Genomic DNA, 25,770 nt, shown 5'->3' with positions numbered 1-25,770 from the left:
CTTTCTGGAATTGAGAAACAGCCTAAGAAATAAGGTTATGACATCACTGGGACTGCTGCTTTTCGCTTTTGCGTCTTCAAAATAAGTTACAAAAAAAAAAATCTTCATTTTGCCAGAAAAACGGGTCTACAGCAAATGTGAGGGCCCAGCTCCCAATTATAAATAATATTTTTAATATTTAATCTTACACAGCATAGAGAAGTCATCACAATCCTTATTTTAAATAACTTCATGTTTTATTACAAAGTAAAAAAGGTTCACCCTTAGAAAAAGTTTCTTTACTTCCTGCTGCTTTATGCAGTTCATTTTAAGCCGCCTCTCAGATCGAATTTACTATACAATAAACAATTTCAATGACTAGGAAAAAAATACACAATACAATACAATAACATTATCAAGCCACTCCTTTATTTCTCTTGGGTATAAATTGTACAAACAATAGTGTAGATCAAATCAGCATCATCTTAATGTGACCCAGTCCCTGATGTCCATCTACATCGTCAATTCCTGTGAAGAGAATTAACAAAAAATTATTAAGTATGATTCCTTTCTATGACGATAACTTATTTCAAGCTTGAGCTTTTCTCAGAACAAATAAACTGGCTTCAGGACAAACTCAGAAGAACGAAAGTCAAAAGTTTATTCATCATAGAAGAGTTTAATTTATTTAATTTTAAGATTTTAACTCACCATAATAGCATTGACAATGTCGTTGTTGTTATTTTTCAGTGCGCGCACAGCCTTCGCCCTGGATACATTGGCCTGTGACATGACCAGCTCAATGTCCTTGACCTCCACTCCGGTCTCATCAACCTGCAAAAGGTCAGGCAAAATCACTCAATGGATGTGGACATTTAAACTTTCTAAAACAAGACATTTTGTGCATTATAACTCAGTGCAAGAATCACCACAGCATCAAAGCTCACCTCTTCCTCTTCGCTCTCCTCCTGTACTGTGGGCGTCTGTGTGTTTTCTTGGATGTTTGAAACTGCTTCTCCTTGAACCTTGAACTTCTCTGCAGCTGCTAACTGAGCTTGCTGGGAAAGGTCTTCAATCTGAAAACAGAAATCATGTGTATTTTACTTTATTTTGTGAGTTTTGCCATGCTTCGAACACCACAGTGTTTTCTCTCTTTCAGGACAAAATTTGGCTTCATCAGACTCAGAAGAACGAAAGTCAAATTGTCAAATCATCATCAAGAGGTCACGCAGGATCACCATGAAAGGTCTGCAAATTAAATTAACCATTGATAGTGCAGGAAAGCCCGCCCTATCCTTATATAAATGCTTTGTTTTTTTACTCTAATTTTTACCTTGGCCTCGCCGAAGACGATGTATGTATCTGAAGCCGGACTTTTGTAGACATCTGGTTTGGTGATGACAAAGAGAATGTTCTTGGATTTGCGAATGGTTACCCTGGTAACACCGGCAACTTGTCTCAACCCCAGTTTGGACATAGCCTGGCAAAGAAAGGATACAGTTAAACAACTGTACATGCATTGTAATTAGATTCAACTGGTGTCCAAGAAAGTCCTACCTTGCGAGCTTTTTTCTCACTTCTGCTTTGTTTTGCTTTGCTAACAGGTTCCTCATCGATTTCGGCTGCAGCTGCAAGCTACAGGGTAGGAATGTAATTTTAGTTCATGACAAGAAAAAAAAAAAAAAAGTGTAAACAAATTAGGGCTAAAAGAAAGGCATCTTACCTGTGCCTGCTGTGTTTGTGTCTGTGCAGAGTCTCCCTCCTCCAGGTCAGGAACAGATTCATCACTGTCAGATTCGGTTCCAGACCCTAAACCAAGCAAATGCACGGTTAATTTACCATTAGAACAACAGAACATTTTTACCAGCATCAAGATAAAACACATCTAAATGTTCAAATGCAATGAATTGTAAATAATTTTTACAGTGCTTAAATTTCACAAATGCTTTTATACACTGATACAAGATGGACACCAAAAAGTCAGTATACAAAGTACAAAACTCACTTTGACAATAACAAAAATTAATTATGCTGATAAACTCAATACCCAATTATTACAGGCCCTATGCTTTAACTTTCTGAAAGGCACCCAAGTAAATCTTTATTGTCACTCAAAGTCTAAGATATACCAACATAAAAGTAGAAAGACAGACAAACAGAAAGAGAGATACCCGTGTCGTTCTTGATGACTGGCTCCAGTATGGATGAGACTTTTACTGGTTTGGGAACAGGGGCTTTGTCAATTTTAGCAGCAGGGACAGGCTCAGCTTTACTGGTAGGGGATTGCTCAACTTTAGGTGGAGGCCTGACTTTAGGGGCAGAAGCAGCCTCAACTTTAGGTGCTGGAGCAGCCTCAACTTTAGTGGCAGGAGCAGCCTTAGATTTAGGAACATTTTTTTCAGCTTTTGGAGCAGTGGTTTCAACTTTAGGGGTAGCTTCAGTTTTAGAAGCCTCAACTTTAGTAGAAGTCACCGTCTCAGCTTTAGGACCAGCAACAGTCTTAACTTTAGAGGCAGGAGCAGCATCAATCTTAGAGGCAGGAACAGACTCAGGTTTCAGGACATGAGCAGCCTCCACTTTAGGGGCAGGAGCAGGCTTATCTTTAGAACTAGACTTGACTTTAGGTGTAGGAGCAGCCTCAATTAGAGGGGCAGAAACAGGCTCAGATTTGATAACCGCAGCAGCAGCATCAATTTTAGGGGCAAGAGCAGCCTTCTCTTTAGGGCCAGGGGTAGATTTAACTTTAGATGCAAAAGTCTCAACATTAGGGGCAAAAACAGGCTCAGGTTTGGGGCTAGAGACAGACTTTGCTTTAGGTGCAGCAGCAGCAGCAGCCTCAGCTTTAGGGCTTGGGGCAGCCTTGGCTTTAGGGGCGGCAGCAGCAGCCTCAGTCTTAACAGCCACCTCAGCCTTAGGAGCTGGTGCAGCCTTAATTTTAGGTGCAGCAGCTTCATTCTTAACTGGAGCCTCAGGTTTGGGGGCAGAAACAAGCTCAGCTTTGGAAGCTGGAGCAGCCTTGGGTTTGAGTGCAGCAGACTCGCTCTTAACTGGAGCCTCAGGTTTGGAGGCAGGAACAGGCTCAGCTTTAGGAGCAGGTGCAGCCTTAGCTTTAGGTGCAGCAGCCTCAATCTTAACGGGAGCTTCAGGTTTGGGGGCAAGAACCGGCTCAGCTTTAGGAGCAGGTGCAGCCTTAGCTTTAGGTGCAGCAGCCTCAATCTTAACGGGAGCCTCAGGTTTGGGGGCAGGAACTGGCTCAGCTTTAGGAGCTGGTGCAGTCTTAGCTTTAGGTGCAGCAGCCTCAATCTTAACGGGAGCCTCAGGTTTGGGGGCAGGAACTGGCTCAGCTTTAGGAGCTGGTGCAGTCTTAGCTTTAGGTGCAGCAGCCTCAATCTTAACGGGAGCCTCAGGTTTGGGGGCAGAAACAGGCTCAGCTTTAGAAGCTGGGACAGGCTTAGCTTTAGGTGCAGCAGCCTCTTTCTTAGCAGGAGCCTCAGGTTTAAGGGCAGAAACAGGCTCCGCTTTTGGACTTGGGGCAGCCTTAGCTTGAGGTGCAGCAGCAGCAACCTCTTTCTTAGTTGGAACCTCAGGTTTAGGGGCAGGAACGGGCTCAGGTTTAGGAGCTGAAGCAGACTTAACTTTAGGTGCAGCAGCCTCATTTTTAGTGGGAGCCTGAGGTTTAGTGATTTGGAAGGGCTCAACTTTTGGTGCAGCCTCAATTTTAGAGGCTATTGCTACTTTCTCTACCGGAGTGGTGGCACCTTTAGGGGTGGGGACAGGTTCAACTTTAGAAGCTGGCTTAGCTTTAGGAGCTGCTTTTGCTTTAGGGACAGATTCAACAGTTATAGTAGTAGGTGGCAAGGGGGGGAAAGCAGGCACTGTAAAAGGATTCTCAGGTGGAAGGAGAGGTGGCAGATCATCGTCCTCAAATGTTGCCAAAGGAGCAGGCTTTGGAAGAGTAGCAGTGGCTGGGGCATTTGGCTGGGCTGGGCCCGGCTTAGTAGGTGCTTTTGGTGAAGTAGTTTTAGTTTCTGAAACAGCAGTGCTTGGTGCCTTTGCAGCTTCAGACACTTTGGGTGGACTAGAAGCAACAGCTTCTGTAAACGATTTTGGTGCTGGGGCAGCAGCTTTGGAAGTTACTTTAAATGCCACAGGAGCCACAGCAATTTTGGGAGAGACAGGGATAGCATCTGCAGTACCTGCTGGTTTTGCTACCTCTGGTATAGCAAGAACTGGCAGAGCTGCACACTCTTGAGCAAGCTTGGAAGTAGAGGAAGGCACCTGCTCTTGTTCGGCAGGTTTAAAATTCTTTGCTTTTTGTTGCTTCCCTTGTTTGCCAGCCTTTACCACCTTGGGAGCAGTTTGCTCAGTTTTCCCAGCTAAAGGAGAGTCAGCAGGAGGAGAGGCTAAAGGAGAGCATGGAGGGGTAGCACGAGGGCCGGAGGCAGATTTAGGAGAAGTAGGAGAGCTTGAGGAAGCAGACAGAGAAGAGCGTTTCCTGCGTCCTGCAGGAACTGGCTTAGGAGCAGTGGTATGAGGAGATGAGGACAGTTTAGGGTTAGTTTTGCCATCTTTAGACTTTGCCTGAGAGGGGGCAGGGGCTGCAGCAGCAGGTGTGGCTAATGGAAATAAAAGGGCTAGAGTGACTTTTTGGCAATTAAAAAGTTGCATGGTGTAATCCATCACACCCATGCTGGTTACAAAGGATGCTTTTAGTTGCACAAGTGTTAAAATGCTCCTCAAATGCACAACTGGCTACCAAAGCAAAATCAAACAGACCAAATCTTGTTAGAAAAATTGAGAAACTAAAAACACCAATCAACTACACATGCAAAAATCTACACAATTGTCAGTAAACAGTGCAAAGATGATCATCACATCGAAATCCAATTAGGGTGGATACCAAAATAAGTGAAAATATAGTTCTCTACAACTAAGTGCAACAAAAAAGTATGAACAAAAATAAATCAAAATTGTTTATGAAGAGAAACAACATCTATGGTATTTAATTAGTCAGAAGGTGCTTTATCATAGGCCCAATATAAGAAATTAAATTAGAAAAAGGCTAAATAGTAGTTATAGTACAATAATACAATTAGTTAGAATTAATACAATCTGTAATATAGATACGCTGGTCTTATAACAAGCCAAGGATTAACTGGAAATTATAGCCTGGGCATTTCAGCAGTGTAGCGTAACTAAAATATGAGACTAAAAGAAACTCACGCATGTTTCAGTTCCATCAAAGACCATCAAAATGAAGCTTAAACAAATACTTATTAGGTGTTATTTTTGGCTATACAAGTCATCATTTTAAACTTAAGGGATTGTTTTATGTATATAGAAGCACGCATAACAAAACAGTATGACTTAAAAAAAAAAAAAAAAAAAAAAAACTGAGCACATGCTAGAAAATTCACTCTGACTTCAAACTTACTCTTTCAACAGTGCTAGCATGTGATAACTAAATAAATACAAATGTTCTGTGGTTTATGCTGCCAAATGTGCATGCTGAAGGAAGTTTACAATATGTTTATTAGACTACATTTAAAATTTAGCTTAGGCTATATCTGCATCTAAAAGACATGTTTGGGAGCAATAGGCAAGTGTTTATGGGTTTCATTGCTCCACATTTGAGTACAGAATGAAAGAGATATTAATTGTTGATATTGTGGCTTTCCTTTTTTAAACAACAAGTAGATTCAGGGCAGTCTCGTTAGCAGCATTAGCAGCTTTCACTTATGGTACCGGACTAGGCCCTCTGTACCAGTATATAAGAAAACATGGAAGTGTTAATTTTTTTCTTTAGAAGCCATTTGGTACTGAAGTACTGGTTCTTTTGGAAACACTAATATTGATATATACAGTACATGTTCTAAAAAGGTTCAAATGCATACATCTTAAAAACAAAGCACCAAAGAAACAAAACAAAAAAACACTATCTTTCTGGGTACAAACTATTTTCACTTGAATTAGTAAGCTAAAACAATTATATTAAACTACATGGTTTGTTTACTATAACACATATGCCAGTTCATGGTTAATTTCACTGGCTTGTAGTCATAACTTTAGCTTATCATAAATGGTAGCATCCTAAAGTGTTTGTACACTTAGAAGTTGACTTCACAAACCTATCAACTTCCAAATGTAAAATGCCTGTTGCACCCCACACTTTGGACAAAAGCTGTTGTTCCTTGTATACAATCTGAAATATATGTTCATGTTCCTAAAACAAAAAAAGGAAAGATCTTGCCAAAACAATTGCATTTTTTGAACAATCCCTGAACCAAACAGTACACTTTCTAACCTAACACAATATCCTAGGAGTAACAACTGTTTGAGTCATGATTACTAAAATCAGTGCAAAGTTAGGAAAATCATGCTGGGTTGCAATGTCCATACTCCATTCACACAAACCGTTAGACTTCGATTTACTGTACAGAGAAACCAACTGTTGACCAAGGTGGTCCTGGATTACTTAAAAAACAAAATGATCTTCCATTTCCTTGTGATGTAGCATTTTCATTCAAATAAAAGGTCAATGGAGTTAAATGATCTTTTAAACTAATGTGACTATTTTCTGAAACAAAATAAACTTTGAAAAACAATTAAATCGATAACATACAGCAGAATTGCCCTATAATGAAAATTGATGGCCAGTTTTTTTTTTATTACATGAATATAGTCCAAGCAACCCTTTAAAAACAGGGCTTCAGGCTCAGGTTATACTGTCAAAAGCAAAGACAAGTGAAACAGGAGAAACACTGTGAAACAAGTAAATCATCCATGTATTTACTTATAACTCAAATGTAACGGTATTAACTTAATGTTATATTTTTGGCAGAAAATGGCATACACATACAGAATTGTATAGTATTATACAATATATTATACATTATATTTAATGTACATTTATATTAAAGTATTAAAAGATTAAAAGCACAGGCTAATGTTTGTGCATTTATACCAGTGTGTTTTTATTGCAAGTTTAATAAGAATCCAAGTAACTTTTTGTCATATTTCAAGTTTTCATATAAACAATGTTATTGTGCACATAATTTTAATTAGTTTAAGTCTATAAACAAATATATATATATTTTTTTACATATACCACAGAAACAAAATATTTTTAAATTAGCTTGTTTTATCATAGCAGAGTGGCTAAATCCTGTGGGTTTTCATGAATTTGTCATTTAACATGCATGTATACTGTTTACCTCAATCTACAGTTAACTACATTTCTGAGACAAAAAATGCAATCCTATTATATTTTGAACCCGTGATACTAAAGCCTTCATTTGTAGAACTTGGCGGCACTGCTCTCAAAAGTTAGTACAGAGCCCTGCCTTTAAACGGACTAGTAATTTGTGTTTTTTTATTCAGGGAGTAGCTCAAGCACATTAACCTAAAACCTCTAGGAGGAGAAAAACTGACTCAACTGTATCCCCACCCTACACCACTCTGACTAGAGAAACTTGTTATGCGAAATCTCTACAACAGCTGCGAGAAGACCCTAAAAGAAACCTGAAGAAAGGCTAAAACAGGTGCAAAAACACCCTGAATAGAATAAGCAACATTTTGATAATAACCAGTACAATAAACAATATTTCCAGGACCACCTAGACAACCAGTGTTTAGTATCAGACATGCACTTTTAAAAGCAGTACTAACCCGTCTCAGCCTGGGGCTGCTGCATCTCCTGCTCTGTAACAGGGACAGTTTCTGTGGCTTCGCCTGGCATTCTGGACTAAAACAGAAATGAGAAACAATACATTATAAGCTTTACAAAGTCTGCATGAAGGTTTAGACATGCGTTAGTCAGTGCTTTGTGTTAATGAGGCTTTTTCTATTGAAACAGCAGCACTCTAGGCCTCTTCCTGTAGGCCTCTGCTGGCTGTCAGCTGTCCCACTACCGGCTCAGTTAAACACTGCTGTTGTCTCAAAGTATTGAGCTACATGATAACATTTCACAAGGCCACCGAACAGAATTTGTGAGCTTTATCAATTGCAAACAGGCAAACTGAACAAATAAGGCTTATAACGTCCCCAAACAGTTCCACACACTGTTCATGTGTGCGCGTGCACTGTGTTGCACATTTCACGTGTGTATCTTAACAGAGGAGCTCTGACACGTTACTGCTGAATGAAAGAACCTCATTACACAAATTACAATAAAACTTTTTTAAAGAAATGAGTTTATAATCCTTTATAATGTAACGTTAGGTTATACTGTTGACACAGCATGCGTTTTTAGAAACGTTACATGTTTAGGCAGCGAAGTTAACTATCCAGCCAGTGTTTATTGTCGCACGTCACGCAACAACCTTTCGTACGATTAAATTACAGATTTCTCACAATATATCGCTATAGTTGTATATAGTGCAACTTTTTGCAGGGTTAACATTTTCGTTAGACACAAAGCCCACGGCTGAAGTATAGCGAGCGGTGGTGCGTCTCGCTCCCCCATTTTGAACAGTCAGCCAGTTGTAATCATCAACATATTTCCTCAATAAGCCAAGCAAATTTACAAATCTTTACCATTCCAAACACAGCTACACTAAAGCATCAGCATAAGCTACAAATTATGTATTGAATTGGCTAAAGCAACGTTGGATGACAATAGATTTTACGCAGGAGTACTCACTAGTTCAGGGCACAGGATCCAAGATGGCTGTGAGAGAGGGTTTCTGACCTCTGCGTCACTCTGATGTCACTGCTCTGCTTCCGGTCCCAACAGGAAGTCACTGTCGGATAAGCTGAAGTCTATAACAAGAAACCACATTTTCAGGTAATTCTGTCTACACACTGTTATTTTTAAACACAATAGTTTATTTCAGAGTTGACCATGACGGAATATTGACAATACCTGATTTAAGGGAAGGTATGTGTCTTTGTTTACAACAGAGTGGCATTGCTAAGCTAACATGATTTTTCTGGGAAACGTTTGCTTCACGCACTCTAAGTTACTAATCAGTTTTTGTCATCCGAGAACAGGGTCCGTGTATCATCCGTTCATTTGATTATTCCTTTTATTACGGAAAACGAAACATCAGAAAAACGATGAATATTTCGTTTTTCTGTTTATTCTGTAGGCAGAAAAAACGGAAACTCATCTGTTATTCTGCTTATTAACTTAAAACGAAATATTAAAACAAACACAAAACCAAAACGAAATAATGAGTCAAAAAATGGTCCGTGTACATTTTGTTCATTTTTTTTCCAGTTTCAAACGGAATAAAGGAAATGGAGAAAACTGCCGTTTTTCCGTTTTTCTTTTGCTCACGAGAAAACGAAAAAACAAGATTTTGGCTGGATTTTCGTTTTTTGGTTTAGGGTAGGAAAACGGATAAACGACTTTAAAATTCATTTTACACATGTAGGCGGTGCTGAAACGCCCACTTTCCTCTAATTGGTCAACCAAATCTGCGCTCGTGACGTCACCCTCAAAATAAAAGCCTTACACGCAGGCTTTTAATTATTATTATTTAATTATATATATATTAACTAAGTTTACAGATTCTATCATTTGAACCACACACATTTAGCAGGCTTACATTCATTGCGTATGTATAAATTAAATAAAAACGTAAATCAGCAGTATTCTTAGACATTTGTCATTAAAATAAGGTCATAGTTCACTGCCAAGCTTCTTGCTGCTGTGCACCTGATGCAGAGCAAAGATAGCCATTTCCGAGCAGCACCTGGTTTACATGATTGTTTCAGAGCTATTGTAGGCCTAAATAATAGCCTACTCTGTATAAAATAATAATTTATTATTATTATTATTATTATTATTATTATTATTATTATTATTATTAGGCCTATTATTAGCAGTATTGTTATTATTATTATTTACTTAGTTATTTAATGGTTGTAAGAACACAATGGACCCTGCATGGGGCTATAATAAATGGTACCTGTTTCTATTGGATTTTCTCCTATTTTAATTTAATATGTGCCTTTAGCCTATTGTAAATATTTATTTGATAATTAATACTTTTTTATTGCAACGTCAAAGTAGGCCTGTCTTATTATTATTATTTTTTGTTATTATTTTGTCGTTGTTGTTGTTATTATTATTGTAGCAGGGACATAGCCACAGGTGTGGCAGAGTGTGCTGGTGCCACCCAAAGTGGCATCTTGCACCTGAAAATAGATGCCTTCGCACTCAAGCACGCGCAAAAAAACTTGCACAGGCAAAAGTAATGATGAATGTGTTGAAGGAAAAAAAAAACATTCTAATTATTTGTTAATTAAATAGTGCAACATTATTCTCAGTCAGTGTAGGCTGAAAAAATTAAGATCGCCAGCATTTCAAGGGTGGTTTTATTTTTAGTTCATTGCTGTGACGCGCTATATTTCACTAAGGCTACATGAGACTGCGCATCTTGCTTATTTTCTCTATTTTACATACAGAACATATCATACAGTCCAGGTTCTACCGTTCTAGTGAGTGTGGGGCATTGCTTTACGGTGGTAAAGTGGATTATTTCTTGGCAAATTCATAATGATTCACTTTGTTTAGTAATAAATTTCATAGTTATAAAATAACTACATTTCAAGAATATGTTAACACTTTCAACTATTTAGGATTATTTATTGCATCAAAAGTAATTTCAAAGTAACATTAAATGTACGTATAAACTGCTTAATTTGTGTGTGTAAACACCTAAGATGCAAAAAGCTTATTTAGACCAGAATAGGCCTACTAAATGCAACGGTCAATGTATGTAAACTTATGACCTAAAATGTCTTAAATGACTAAATGTAAGTCTTTTTAAGTTTTTAAATAATTTAAGTTTAACATAAATGATTTAAACTTTAAACTTCAAATTAACAGAGTATGGCAAATAAATTGTTTATTAAATGGAGGTCAGGTGTCTATCTTAATTATAATTATTAAATATTATGACACTACAGTGGTGTATTGGAGAGTACGCACCTTTTAATTAATTAATTTTAAATAAGTGGTTTATCCTAAATAAAATGCAATGGGATCGGTGTGCAATGAATAGTTTGAAAACCCCTGGTTCAGACTAGACGAGCTAGCTGTCTGTGCGCTGCGCTAATAACTTGGCATTTGCTCTTTTCGGTGCTGCCAGATGCATTTATAGTGCATAAAAATAAAAAAGGTAATTCGGTAAAGCGCGCGATGCGCGCAGAAATAAGCGCACTATATGCATATGTCGAATTAAGTTCTCTTTTTCTTTAATCAAGACTTTTCCATTCGAGGAATTACAGTTATTAATAGCTTAATCCTTATAAACGATCAGTTTATAAAATACACAATTTACGGATCAAGCCTAATGAAGAATAAGAAGAATATGCAACGCATTATGATCCTTGAATGATCAGAGCGCATTTATATAAACTATATATTTTATATATTCCATAAATATTAAAAAACATTATACATTTAAAGTAATAAAACATTATATGTTATAAAATCTAAACTATTATTTAGGCTACAGGCTGTTCAGCGCGTGCGTCAAAGAAAAGACATGACACAATCTCTATAAAAACTAGTTGTTTATTTACAATATCTAAAGGGATATAAAACATCTAACATGCATCTCCATTCTCAACGAGTTTCTGTGTTCTGCATTCTTCACAGACCGAGATCTCATTCCGAGGTAATCTGTAAATATTCTCATTTGGTTCTGGCACATTCTTGATTAAAGGTGAAACTGACCGGCGCAACGGATGATTTGTCATCTAGAGTGACTACAGTTATAATACAGGTTATGGAACTATTTCACTTTAATTTCATATTATTATTTTATTAAACAAACAAACCAGTTTTTGTTTTGGCTCTGCATGCAGCGTATTGGATCTTTGAAGCATTGCACTTCAAATGTTATTCCTTTTTTTTATTATTGTATTTTTAATATTTTTAATTATACAACACAAAATTGGTTCTAAACAGATACATTTTCCTATAGGCTATAATGAAGTGTATATTTTTGTTCACACAGGTCCTATACAAAACTGTGTGGATGGATGATTTGTTTCTCCGTGAAAATCACTCATTTAATAAGCAAAACAGGCCAAAATGTTGTTTAGCTTGCGTCAAACTGGATGGACAATTTACAAACATATTGAATACAAAGGCTGGTTATTTTATGCAATGAGGGACCTATTACAAATTAAAGAAAATTATTTGCATATTAAAACGAAAATATATAATACAACAACAGATCCTACCTCGTAAGAAATGACTTTAGATAATGTAAATAAGCATCAAGTTTTTTTTTGAGATTGTGTGTCTAATTCAGTAGTGTAGTGCGTTCGCGTGGGTTTCCTCCGGGTGCTCCGGTTTTCCCCACAGTAAAAAGACATGCGGTACAGGTGAATTGGGTAGGCTAAATTGTCCGTACTGTATAAGTGTGTGTGTATGTGTGGATGTTTCCCAGAGATGGGTTGTGGCTGGAAGGGCATCCGCTGCATAAAAACTTGCTAAATAAGTTGGCGGTTCATTCCGCTGTGGCGACCCCAGATTAATAAAGGGACTAAGCCGACAAGAAAATGAATGAATAATGTGCAATACTAATTTAAAATACGTATCACTAACCTTATATGTGAAATAGCAGGGCCCGCTGTAGCACTTTCTCAAGAAGAGCAAATGTCAAATTATTAGCGCAACGCACATGTAGCGAGCTCATCTGTTTGTCGGAACTACTAGACACAATTTTTTTATCAACTATAATGTGTTTAATTAGTTAATTTGAAATTTATGTCATTATTCCAGCAATAATTGTTGAGTGAAAGAATGCGCTAGAAATATGCATTGCGGCTCCCTTTATTGTACAGGCTTATTGCACTTAAACTTTTTTAGGTTCGGCTCTCGAATTAGTAAGGTTATGAGTAAATGTTATTTAAAATATTTAAAGCCTGCCATCTAGCCTACAATAACAGCAAATTTAATTAAAAAAAATAATAATAAGACAGGCCTACTTTGGCGTTGCAATAAAATAGTATTAATTATCAAATAAATAATTACAATATATAATTAAAATAGGAAGAAATAAATGAAAACAAATGGTACCCTTTGTTTTTATAGCAGGGCCCAAAGTGTTCTTATTCGGGTTCTGCTAACAACTATTAAAAAGAAAAAAAACACACCAAACAATAAAAACACTAGTAACTGATAATAATAATAATAATAATAATAATAATAATAATAATTATTATTATTATTATTATTATTATTATTATTATTATTATAAAGCCCTTGCTCTGAAACAATCATGCAAACCAGGTGCTGCTCGGAAATGGCTATCTTTGCTCTGCATCAGGTGCACAGCAGCAAGAAGCTTGGCAGTGAACTATGACCTTATTTTAATGACAAATGTCTAAGAATACTGCTGATTTACGTTTTTATTTAATTTATACATACGCAATGAATGTAAGCCTGCTAAATGTGTGTGGTTCAAATGATAGAATCTGTAAACTTAGTTAATATATATATAATTAAATAATAATAATTAAAAGCCTGCGTGTAAGGCTTTTATTTTGAGGGTGACGTCACGAGCGCAGATTTGGTTGACCAATTAGAGGAAAGTGGGCGTTTCAGCACCGCCTACATGTGTAAAATGAATTTTAAAGTCGTTTATCCGTTTTCCTACCCTAAACCAAAAAACGAAAATCCAGCCAAAATCTTGTTTTTTCGTTTTCTCGTGAGCAAAAGAAAAACGGAAAAACGGCAGTTTTCTCCATTTCCTTTATTCCGTTTGAAACTGGAAAAAAAATGAACAAAATGTACACGGACCGTACACGGACCATTTTTTGACTCATTATTTCGTTTTGGTTTTGTGTTTGTTTTAATATTTCGTTTTAAGTTAATAAGCAGAATAACAGATGAGTTTCCGTTTTTTCTGCCTACAGAATAAACAGAAAAACGAAATATTCATCGTTTTTCTGATGTTTCGTTTTCCGTAATAAAAGGAATAATCAAATGAACGGATGATACACGGACCGAACACTCTGTTTACGGATGTTTGTGCTTATGTATCCAACATTACTGTTTTGCTTATGTAAGTGATGTTTTTTAATCCTATGTAGACCCAGCAGACCCTAAAACACCACTAAGCAAATGAGAGGGATGATATCCTACAATTTTATGCACCTAACGTAACTTACACATTATATCTAAATACTGACATATCTTCATTCAAATATTTTGTGCTCTCAGATGCTAATCATGGTTTGTGTTATTATAATTTTTTTTGTATTATATTATTTGTGTAAAGAAACAATGACAGTATTACTACAAATACTGTGAGAAATCTTTGGTCATGCATATGATTGTATTCAAATTTTCTTGTTTAAAAAAAAATAGCAAAATAATATTATCATAACATTGTAACAAGTTGCAAAAAAAGAGCAAGACAATGAAATGACAGGGGGTCGCTTGGTGATATCCAAAAGTCAAATAAATCTCATTAAATTATTAGAAGTACCATATTTTATCCATAACCCACAGAGGATATAAAAAAGTAGGTAATAGTTTCATAAAAAAGCAACATGCAAAAAAAGAAAAAAAGCCATCAGCCTTTAAATGATTTTTTTCATAGAATTAGTGTGTTTACAATAATAGCGTCAGCTGCAGCAGATTGATTTTGTAGCAGCAGGTTAAACTTTCTGACACCTTGATAGCAATCGAATACATCAAACAGGCCACAACTGAACATTGAGAATGATCTCTGAGTGGTGGTCTCCAAAATTAAACCAAGAATAGACTTGTGCTGAAAACATTGTGCACACCATTCTCATTAGGTGAGGTTAATATTAAATTAAACAAATTCATAAATGACCAATATAAATTACAGCCTGTTGTTGTTAGACTGTTGCACCTTTTTGTGTTGTCAATATGCTTGTGTTTATATAAGCAACACTTATAACCATCTCCGAGGAATGTGGGGGTTGCAAGTCACTGACATTGTTATGTTGGGGGTTGCGTGTTTGAAAAATTTGGAAACCCCTGCTCTATAACACTGTTTAATGCTGTAATTGTAATATGTATTAATTTTAATACAATTTAAGTTTTCATAACCCAATATTAATCTCTTTTAGCCAACTAGGGATCCCCAGTTTGAGAACCCCTGGACTAAAACTTGAATTTCTTTCCAACAGAAAGATGTCTATGTCCCATTTGTATGGGCGTAGGGGTGATGAGGAGGAGGAGGATGGTGTGGAGATTGAGAAGTTTGAGGTGTCGGAGTGGGACTTGGCCAATGAGTTCAATCCGGACAGACGCAGATACAGACAGACTAAAGAAGAAGCAACTTATGGGATTTGGGCAGAGCAGGACTCTGATGATGAACGGCCCAGCTTTGGAGGAAAAAGGTATTTGGTTGTTGTCAAACAGCTAGAGAACTTACGATGTCTTTTTTAATAATAGATGTATTAAGTAATGTATTTAACAAAGTTTTTTAGATAATAAAATATCAAATAACAGCAGTTAAAGTAAATTAAAGTAAATTTTTTGTTTAACTCCTTTTGACATCCTTTTCCTAAATTGAATAATTAGGTAAACTAAAGTGACATTCACACATAAGATAAAACTATTTAATAAATGCTTGTACATTTTCAATTTTTATTTTATTCATCAATTGTAAATAATTGACATCAGCATTGCACAGTTTAAGCGTTTTGCATTATTATTTGGCATTTTGTATTGATATTGAGCATCTGAATTGATTATTAGTGCTTCACCTACATGAAGTATTTAAAAACAATGGGTCAAAACCTACCTCTTTGGCTTACTTATAAAACTTAGTTTTTGTTTTAGTACTTTTGACTGTACATATCTTTTAAAATTATTTTTATATTTTAATTTATTGTATGTTTACTGTGTTTTTTTCTAATGATTGTTATTTTGCCATGTCTGTGAAGCACTTTGGTCATCATTCATGTTGTTTTAAGGTGTTATACAAATACTATATACTATTTAAATGACCCTGATTTGTATCCACACAGAGCGAAAGACTATTCCACTCCCGTGAGCTTTGTGAGTGCTGGCCTGCGAAAGACTGCAGCTGAGGAAAAAGCAGAGCGGGAGGGTTCAGATGATTCTGATGCTGAAGAGGCACCTCCTCCACCCCGAGCTGCTGCTCCCAAAAAGCTCCAAACGGTAGATTGAGATGTGTGCAAATGTTAGGGAATCATTGATTCTTCGGTCCAAAAAGTCTGGGCTGTAATTTAATGAAATGTTTTTGAAATACCTTTAAGCTTACCAAATTAATACTATAAAATTTATGTGTAAAATATTTGATTAATAGATGTTTAAAAATGCAATGCTTTAATGAGCTCTTTTTGTTGCAGTTTTAAATGAATCATGATCATCCAGAAAGCATTTTAATGCCATGAAAGCCTTTTTTTATATTTCAATATTGAAATTAGTTGTGCTCCTTAATGCTTTTGGTATTTAAATATTTATTCCAGGCTTCATTGAAATTCATTTAAGTTGAAAGTTCTCAAGTACAGCATTCATTTAAAACTGTTCAAACATTTCATGCAAATCTACTGGTAAAAATTATAAAAATAAGTCTTATTACACAGGTTTATTTAAGATTTGTTTTTGAATTCTTTATTTTAGGGTGGGAGCTTTAAGACATCTCAGAGGTTTGCAGGTGGCATCAGAACGGGGCAGGACTTGGGAAACTGGGAGAAACACACACGAGGCATTGGTCAAAAGCTCCTGCAGAAGATGGGTTACGTTCCTGGAAAAGGATTGGGAAAGAATGCTCAGGGTACAACAAATCAGCCCTTTGTTTTTATATCTCAGTATACTGATTATTTAAATTACATTTAAATGATATAGACATTTTGATTGTCTTTGTCTGCAGGTATTGTGAATCCTATTGAAGCCAAGTTGCGGAAAGGGAAAGGAGCGGTTGGTGCATATGGCAGTGAGAGGACCCAGCAGTCACTGCAGGATTTCCCTGTTGTCGATTCTGAGGAGGAGGAGGAGGAAGTAAGTCAACACTAAAATAGTGTTTTTGGTGGTATCTGGCTAAAAGGCCCCAGTATACTTAAATATAATTTTTTTGTTTTTGATTATTTGTGATGTAAATCTTTTGTGAATTAGATTCTGCATCAATTTTGATTTCTGCAACACTGTTTTCTCTTGAATCAATTCTGAGGTTAGTTTTTAACAGCAGATGGTGCTGTATGCTTTACAAGTAGATACAATCTGCTTGCATCCAATTCCTTATAATAACCACTTGAATCTAAAAATAATCCTTAATAATGTTTGGAAGGGTGTAAGCAAATTACAAGAGTATTTATAGAGAACTGTGTTTACATTAATCTAGTTGACATAAAAGTCAACTTGCTCTTATGTCAACCAATATTTAGCCAAAACAAACTCTGTTGAAATATTCATTACTATTATTAATTGGTGTTATCTTATGGGTGTGATCATTGTTTGCTACCAAACTCTTTGTGGCCCTAGTAGATGAACCACATACATTTTTCTGCCACTATTTTTAAAAAAATGCACATATTTAAATAATTGCAATTATTGTCAAGCAAGCAGAGCATTCTTATATTTAGATTAGTAGTGAATGAGAGTTACTATTGCAACTTAGCTAATATATAGATAATGGAATTTTGACCTGGTTAAATTTAGCGTGTTCTCACTTGAAAGGTTTTGTCTGATTAAAGTTTTGGTACTGTTTTTCTGTTATGTTGTGCATCAAACAACAAGATGCCTTAAAGGTCTGCTTTCAAGCGAACACTGTTATAACATCGTTTGCTTCATCTTTGCAGGAATTTCAGAAGGAGTTGGGGCAATGGCGTAAAGAACCTGGAACTGCAAAGAAAAAGCCTAAATATTCTTACAGGACTGTGGACGATCTGAAAGCACATGGTACACGGGCCAACATGAGCATGAGCAGACCTGCTGGAGAACTGGCTCAGGTCAAGGTGAGATCACAAAACATTATTGCACAGGAACCGTTTAAACACATTTTACAGTAAGCAATGAGCCACTTTCTCATGTGTTTCAGGTGATCGACATGACCGGCAGAGAGCAGAAGGTGTATAACAGTTACAGTCATATGAGTCAGAAGCACAGTGTTCCTGAGGAGGCTCCTTTGAGCGTGAGCACAAGAGAGCAGAAGAGCTCTGGCTTCGCACTTCCAGAGCTCGAACACAACCTCAAACTGCTCATTGAGCTCACGGAGCAAGACATCCTGCAGGTACAACACTTGTACACATGCACTCAACGAATTAGAAAAGATTCATTCATTCATTTTCTTGTCGGCTTAGTCCCTTTATTAATCCGGGGTCGCCACAGCGGAATGAGCCGCCAACTTATCCAGCACAGTTTTACACAGCGGATGCCCTTTCAGCCGCAACCCATCTCTGGAAAACATCCACATTCACACACACACACTCATACACTAAGGACAATTTAGCCTATCCAATTCACCTGTACCACATGTCTTTGGACTGTGGGGGAACCTGGAGCACCCGGAGGAAACCCACGCAAACGCAGGGAGAACATACTAACTCCACACAGAAACGGCAACTTGAGCCGAGGTTCGAACCAGCGACCCAGCGACCTTCTTGCTGCTAGGCGACAGCACTACCTACTGCGCCACTGCTTCACCTATTAGAAAAGTTTAATCCAGATAAGGTCAAGACAAACCTAGATGCTGTCTTAAGAAAGTTTAAGCTGACGGTTTGAAATAATTTAAAAAAAGCTTGAGGTGTAAAACAGTTATGGTATAGATGGATGCAGTAGACAGTTTGAAATTGTTTAAATTATAAAACAAATATTAAAGTCTGAAGCAATTTGATCAAAGCAATAAAGGGGTAGTTTATACAAGAGGTTCTAAACCTTTTTTCTTCTGTTGAGCACAAAAGAAGATATTTTGAAGAAAGCTAAAAACCTGTAATCATTGACTTCCATAGAATTTGTTTTCCTATTATGGAAGTCAATGGTTACAGGATTCTAGCTTTCTTCAAAATAACTTCTTTTGTGTTCGACAGACGAAAGAAACTCATAAAGTTTTAGAACAAGTAGGCTCGAACCAGCAACATTCTTGCTATGAGGTGACAGTGCTAACCACTGAGCCACCGTGTCGCTCCTTGATTGACTATTATAAACTTAATTGTAAAATCACCTGTAATATATATACGTAATATATATTGAAGAATTCGGATTTGTACCTTCTATTTATAAAAAGTGTGGCATTTGTAACTTCACTCAAATAGTCTTTGTGTTTGTGGTGTGTATGCAGAGTGCTCGACTTCTCCAGCATGAAAAAGACACAGTAGTGACTCTGACCCATGAGAGCGACGCCCTGCAGGTGCGGCTGGCAGAGGAGGAGGAGACTCTTGGTCGGCTGGAGCAGGTGATGAGTCTGGTTGAGCGTTTTGAAGCAGGCGATAAAGAGGGAGACCCTGCACTCAGCCTTCAGGAGTGCGCTAAGATCTTCGAGCAGCTGCAGACTGAGTTCTACCAGGAGTATAAGACTATGGGTTTGGGAGATTTAGCTGTGTCTGTTGTGCATCCTCTGTTGAAAGAAAAACTTCGCAATTGGGATCCACTTAAGGTAAATTTTAATAATTTTAATTTTAACATTTTAATATTTTTTCTTTGCGATATATATTGTAATATAAATACAATTTCACCAGATGACTTAAACAGCTCTATTTGGAAAGTCATTCAATTAGATCTTTTGGGATGATTTTGTAGGGGACTGAAACATAAACATATTTTTATGTTAGTTAGTATATACATATATTAAAGAAATTACAGTCATAAATACAGCAAATATTTGATGGAGCAAATATTAAAGTGAAATAAACAGTGCTTCATGGCTTTTAGAAACTGAATAATCAAATTTAAAATAACGTTGCATAGTCTTCATCATATAAATCATTCAATAAAACGAATCTTGATTAAACTTCTTTATGCGCTATTATAAGGCTTTGACACTGCTCAACATTGCTTAAAAGTCTTCCTCACCAAGTGACATTTTTGATGAAATTACAGTAAAACAATGAAGTATTATTACAAATAAAAGTTATTTAAATGTTATTCAGGTAATGAACACTTATTTTTCAGAATTTCTCCAGAAAAAAATTATCTGTTTTTCTGTCTGTCTGTTTATCTATTTATCTATCTGTCTGTCCGTCCTTCCGTCTATCCATCCATCTATCTATTTATCTATGTCCATCCATCCATCCATCCATCCAATTATCCATCCAATTATCCATCCATCATACATCTATCATCCATCCATCCATCCATCCATCCATCCATCCATCCATCCATCCATCCATCCATCCATCCATCCATCCATCCATCCATCCATCAAATTATCCATCCAATTATCCATCCATCATCCATCCATCCAATTATCCATCCAATTATCCACCAATCCATCTATCCATCCATCCATCCATTCATCCATCCATCCATCCATCCATCCATCCATCCATCCATCCATCCATCCATCCATCCATCCATCCATCCATCCATCCATCCATCCATCCATCCATCCATCAAATTATCCATCCAATTATCCATCCATCATCCATCCATCCAATTATCCATCCAATTATCCACCAATCCATCTATCCATCCATCCATCCATTCATCCATCCATCCATCCATCCATCCATCCATCCGTCCATCCGTCCATCCATCCATCCATCCATCTATGTCCATCCATCCATCCATCCACCTACCTATGTCCATCTATCCATCTATCATTTTAATGTTTGTGTCAAATTATAATTGTAAAAATTATTTTATATACACAGAAAGTCTTCTTAAAAGCTCCAAATAACTACAAATAAATATTTCTGTAAAAATAAATATGTGCTGAATAATGTAAAGGAATAAGTCGTTATTGTAAATTTGATTACATGTCAAATTATTAAATACGTTTTGGTGATTAACGGGTAAAACTATTGGTTTGAAGTGATGATGGCAATGTAAAATGATGTAATAATGTTTTTGATCAGATTCTTGTTCTTAATTTTCCTGATAGGATTTTTGCTATATCATCTTATATATTAACACTAAGTGAGATTTTAATAGTTGACTGGTGTAAATCGTGGTAAACAAATTGTGAGATCAATGTTTTTCGCTTAGAATAAATAATTTAAATCGACTTGTTTAAATGTGCAGAGAAAAACAAGTAAATTTAAAGATGCATTGCACCTCTTTTATATCCTCGAATTAATCATCATTTATTGTGTTACTAAGTCCACACTTTGTAAAAGCGAACCTACACTTGTGTATCTGCAGGACTGTTCAGATGGTTTGGAGGAAGTCGGTCAATGGAGGGCCATTCTTGAAAGCACGCTTTCTCTTCACAGTGGCCCAGACACATCTAACATGGACCCCTATCACAGGTAAGGCATATCTGTTAGTGTTAATGCTGCATGTCTGTGGAAGCAGATGACTTGACCTGGAGCTTTGTCTGCAGGTTGATATGGGAAGTGTGGGTTCCAGTCATGAGGACCTGTGTTTCTCAATGGCAGCCTAGAAATGTGGGCCCTATGGTGGACTGTGTGGAGTGCTGGGCTCCTGTATTACCGCTGTGGATTCTGGATCATGTTTTAGAGCAGCTTATTTTTCCAAGACTACAGAGAGAGGTCTGTGCTACTATTATTTTCTTGTCAGCTGTAAAGTCCTGTTTATACCTGCTATTAACATGTGTTTCGGTCGATCAGATTACTGGTAGACAAAGGAGACACATTGTTGTCCACTCTTGACATTTAGGTGTTTATTTGTACACTTTTAGGCCATTTTCAACCTGTTTCAACTTATTATAGTCTAAAAACATCCCTTTTTAAAGTGATATACTCATTTTTAATATACTCAACATTTAGCTATTTTCAAATATACTGAATACATATATAAACAGTGAAATGTATTATATTATCAGTTGTAAATATAAATAGATAAATAAATAAATATATAATAATATTAATCTTATTACCATGCATTATTAATACATTGACACTCATGAAACAAACAAGCATCAAAAAGCATGAAAAAGGCCATTAAATCTAGCATGGCGTTAAACACAAATTTAATACATTGGCATTTGTACAATTTTAACATGTAGATGTATGACTGTCTACGTTTAAATTCATATTTACTAATATTTTAGATCTCTCTGAAAAGAATCCGCAATAAAGTCATAATTCAGGGCGCATATTCAAAAAAGAGAATTATTGATGTAAGTATTTTCTTTGAATAAATATTTTTAAATGCTTTTAAATATTTGTAAATATTTTAAATGATAGAGAATGGCCAAATTTATATTTATAGAACATATGTGCAAATGTTTTATTCTAGCCATTAAAAAAAATAAATTAATAAATATTTAAAAACTAATTTCTAACCATATAAGAACTTTGTGACTTAGGAGTCCTCTTCACTACTCCTAATGTTTCATTAATTTAGGAGCTAGTGTTTTGAAAAAGCTTTTGTGAAATACTATGAGTGAAATGTTGGAGTCCTAAATTTAGGACAGAAACTCCATTTAAATCTATTATTTAGAAGTAAGATTCTCTCCTAAATCATCAAGTTAAGAGCTCCTTTTAGCTTTAAGATGTCAGTATGACAATAAATTGTCAAAAATGTTTTTTGCAAAAAAACAAAACTTAATTTTTAGTGCCTGTTGAATGATGATGAATTTGACCACATGAATGTCAACACTACAAAACGGTCCGATTTTATGTGTTCTCAACTACCTTTGGATGTGGACGAAAGTGGAAAATCTTAAAACATTTTAGTCTTTGTCTACACCTGTATAAAGCCATGTCCACCTGTGATCAGAATGATGAAAACATCCTAATACCAGATGTAAACAGAACCAAGTGTTTCTATAAAGATGTAACTTTTTTTTTTTTTAAATAGGTGGACAACTGGAACCCACTGACCGACACAGTGCCCATTCATTCATGGATTCATCCCTGGCTACCTCTTATGCAAACCCGTCTTGAGCCGCTGTATGCACCCATCCGTAGTAAACTAGCCCATGCTCTGCAGCGCTGGCACCCCAGCGATTCCTCCGCCAGACTCATTCTGCAACCCTGGAGAGATGTCTTCACACCCGGCGCCTGGGAGGCCTTCATGGTCAAAAATATTGTCCCCAAACTGGGTATGTGCTTTTTTGCTAGACTGTCAGACTTTGGGAGACTTGGATGGCATGTGAAGGTTTTTCTCCTGTGTTTCAGCTTTGTGTTTAGGAGAGCTAGTGGTCAATCCTCATCAGCAGTTGCTCGATCCATTTAACTGGGTGATGGACTGGGAATGTATGCTCTCTGTCTCTTCCATGGTCGGACTCCTGGATAAAAATTTCTTCCCCAAATGGCTACAGGTCAGCCTTACAGAGTTTTACAGTTATGCCTGTTTCACATTGTAAGCGAGAGCAGAGCATAAGCAGCACGTGCACAGAGCAGATTGAGAGCAGATGTAGCGCACAGGCGTTTGCCTTTCACAGTAGCTCTGTCAGCAGCACGCAGTGCATCAGCAGTTATTGCACTGTTTAAGTTGTTTAAGTTCATTTAATTGAATATATAAAAATCTGGGGACATTATCGATGCATTTATTGGGTAAAATTGCTACTTTTTACGGTCATTCAATGTGTTTTTGGTCGTTATCAATCCACTGTCACTTTAATTGAGCGTGAGCAGCATGGCAAAAATAGACCCAGCACTGAAACTATCGCTCACGCTCCACGCTGACATGCTGCTTCTGCGTGCAGTATGAAAGCTCTAATCTGTTAACATGGACGCCGAAAAAACACGCGCTGCTTAAGCTCTGCTCGCGGTGTGAAAGATGGGTTAGTCAGTGTAATGCATTAGCATAGCTTGTATTTCTTTGGGATTGGGACAAAACATGAAAGACTGTTGTGTACTGTTGGGGATGTTTTCATTCACTCTGTGGTGCTTTTTGAGTCGTAAGTTGGCCAAAACTTTGTCTGTGTTACAACAAATGGAATCATTTTTGGTGACAAATTTTTTGACACATATTTTGGGAAAATGCTTTGAAAATGTTTAAAAATACACCTTGGGAAAATTTGCTACCCTTTCATTATTTCTGTTTCTGTTTTTTCCTATTGACTTACATTATAATCATATTTTTGCAAAGCCAAAAATTGCAAAGCCATGACACCATATAATCATGCATTCTTAATTGTTGTTGGTGGTTTTCCCCTCTTGGAAAGAGGTGCAATTTAATTTTTTTACTGTTGATCATTAATTGAAGAGCAAAAAAAAAGCTCAGTTTCTGTCTTCTATACTAGTGTGTGTGAGAGAGACACCTTTGCACATTTTTCTTAATATGTTTGAGAAAATCAAAATAAGCAGCTCAGCTCTCAGAAAATAGTAAACATATTAAGAGTATTTATACACACACACACACACACACACACAATAATCTAAACAATAATTTTTTGCACATGCCTATCTAAAGTGTTAATGCTGCCAACTGATGTTCATCAGTAAAAATGACACATTTACCTTATCCCAACAGGGTAAACCACCAACAATCAAGAATGCATGATTATATGGTGTCATGGCTTCGCAACAAAATAAAAATGTAATTATAATGGAAGTCAATGATGCTAAAACAGCCACAAACATAACAAAAGGGCAGTATACTCGAAAAGTACACAAAGGTTAAGAATGTTTTTAGCTCGGATAGTTCACTCAAATAAAACTTTCATCCAAGATGTAGGAAGGCATGGGATGATAATTGTTTTCAAAGTAAGCTGCGGTTTGGAAAAGTTAAGGTTTTAAAACCGTCAACATTTTCTGCTGCACAGTAATCACAATACTGTCAAACCGGGATATTTTTATCCAAGGTTATTATACCGTCAGAATCTTATACCAGCTCATGCCTAAATGTAGGTGCCATTTTCGTCTTTAAACACTAAAGAGTAAAAGAGAACATTAAAGAGTTCTAGCTGATAAAAGTAGTCATTAAATGCCATGGCTCCGGATGACACACTGATGTTTTGTAGGCACTCCTACTACATTTGTTCACGGTTTCTTTGTCTCCTATTGCAGGTGTTGTGCTCTTGGCTCAGTAATAACCCAAACTATGAGGAGATCACTAAATGGTATCTGGGCTGGAAGGGCTTGCTCTCAGAGAACCTGCTCAGTCACCCATTAGTCAAAGAAAAACTCAACGAAGCCCTCGACATCATGAACCGTGCCGTTGCTTCTGGACTCGGTCAGTCACATGCTAAAAAAATAATGTTCACTTAATTCATCCATTCTACCTTCAACTTCTCATACATTTGCTGTCCTTGCAGGGGGTTATATGCAACCTGGAGCAAGAGAGAACATTGCATACCTGATTCAGACAGAGAGAAGGAAGGATTTCCAATGCGAGCTTCAGCCAGAGCGGCGCGAAGTGGACAATTCTGCCACACGGCCACCAGGAATGGCAGCGGTGCCAGCATCTGTACCGACCAACTTTAAAGATCTAGTACAGGCCAAGGCCGAAGAGAACGGCATCGTCTTTATGCCACTGGTAGCCAAACGGCACATGGGCAAACAGCTATTCACATTTGGCAGAATAGTCATCTACATCGAGCGTGGAGTGGTGTTTGTCCAAGGTGAGAAAACCTGGGTTCCAACATCACTACAGAGTCTTATTGACATGGCCAAATGAGGCGGAGGTTTGAATATTGCTCTCTAATCTAGTTCTGTGTTGCTTTAAACTGTTTGTCTATCAATATTGTTTATACTGCTGAATAAACTTGTGCTTTAATTAATGGTTGATCGTTTCATTCAGCTACCGCCTAC

General features: G+C 36.8%; 2 protein-coding genes and 2 non-coding genes across 8 annotated transcripts; 1 reads left to right on the top strand and 3 right to left on the bottom strand.

Moving 5' to 3' along the window:
- Positions 1–386: 386 nt before the first annotated feature.
- On the bottom strand, positions 387–8,720 carry naca (nascent polypeptide associated complex subunit alpha). 3 transcript variants are annotated; one of them, NM_001193352.1, is made up of 9 exons: positions 8,621–8,720; positions 7,648–7,723; positions 2,151–4,595; positions 1,703–1,788; positions 1,537–1,614; positions 1,313–1,459; positions 927–1,055; positions 691–813; positions 387–507 (listed from the first exon to the last, which is right to left on the bottom strand). In NM_001193352.1, the coding sequence occupies exons 2-9, from the start codon at positions 7,715–7,717 to the stop codon at positions 493–495; spliced, it is 3,093 nt and encodes a 1,030-aa protein (NP_001180281.1). In that variant the 5' UTR covers positions 7,718–7,723; positions 8,621–8,720; the 3' UTR covers positions 387–492. The 3 variants fall into 3 exon arrangements, with proteins under 3 accessions (NP_001180281.1, XP_073794054.1, NP_775371.1); XM_073937953.1 differs by having other exon boundaries at positions 2,151–6,844; positions 7,074–7,723; positions 8,621–8,658; NM_173264.2 differs by lacking the exon at positions 2,151–4,595.
- LOC137489194 (small nucleolar RNA SNORD59) lies at positions 581–656 on the bottom strand. Its single transcript, XR_011008547.1, has one exon. It is a non-coding gene; the product is annotated as a small nucleolar RNA SNORD59 (small nucleolar RNA).
- LOC137489193 (small nucleolar RNA SNORD59) lies at positions 1,130–1,202 on the bottom strand. Its single transcript, XR_011008546.1, has one exon. It is a non-coding gene; the product is annotated as a small nucleolar RNA SNORD59 (small nucleolar RNA).
- Positions 8,631–25,739, top strand: tfip11 (tuftelin interacting protein 11). 3 transcript variants are annotated; one of them, XM_073938315.1, is made up of 15 exons: positions 8,712–8,764; positions 11,591–11,717; positions 15,109–15,321; positions 15,955–16,108; positions 16,574–16,727; positions 16,824–16,951; positions 17,749–17,904; positions 17,988–18,179; positions 19,227–19,541; positions 21,248–21,354; positions 21,429–21,597; positions 22,871–23,114; positions 23,191–23,333; positions 25,027–25,192; positions 25,275–25,739. In XM_073938315.1, exons 3-15 carry the CDS (start codon positions 15,113–15,115, stop codon positions 25,634–25,636), a joined length of 2,499 nt encoding a protein of 832 aa, XP_073794416.1. In that variant the 5' UTR covers positions 8,712–8,764; positions 11,591–11,717; positions 15,109–15,112; the 3' UTR covers positions 25,637–25,739.
- Positions 25,740–25,770: the final 31 nt, after the last annotated feature.

This window comes from Danio rerio, chromosome 23 (genome assembly GCF_049306965.1).
Source record: "Danio rerio strain Tuebingen ecotype United States chromosome 23, GRCz12tu, whole genome shotgun sequence".
Taxonomy (NCBI): Eukaryota; Metazoa; Chordata; class Actinopteri; order Cypriniformes; family Danionidae; genus Danio; species Danio rerio.
The sequence above is the reverse complement of the archived record's forward strand: the minus strand, read 5'-3'. Positions and strand labels throughout refer to the sequence as shown.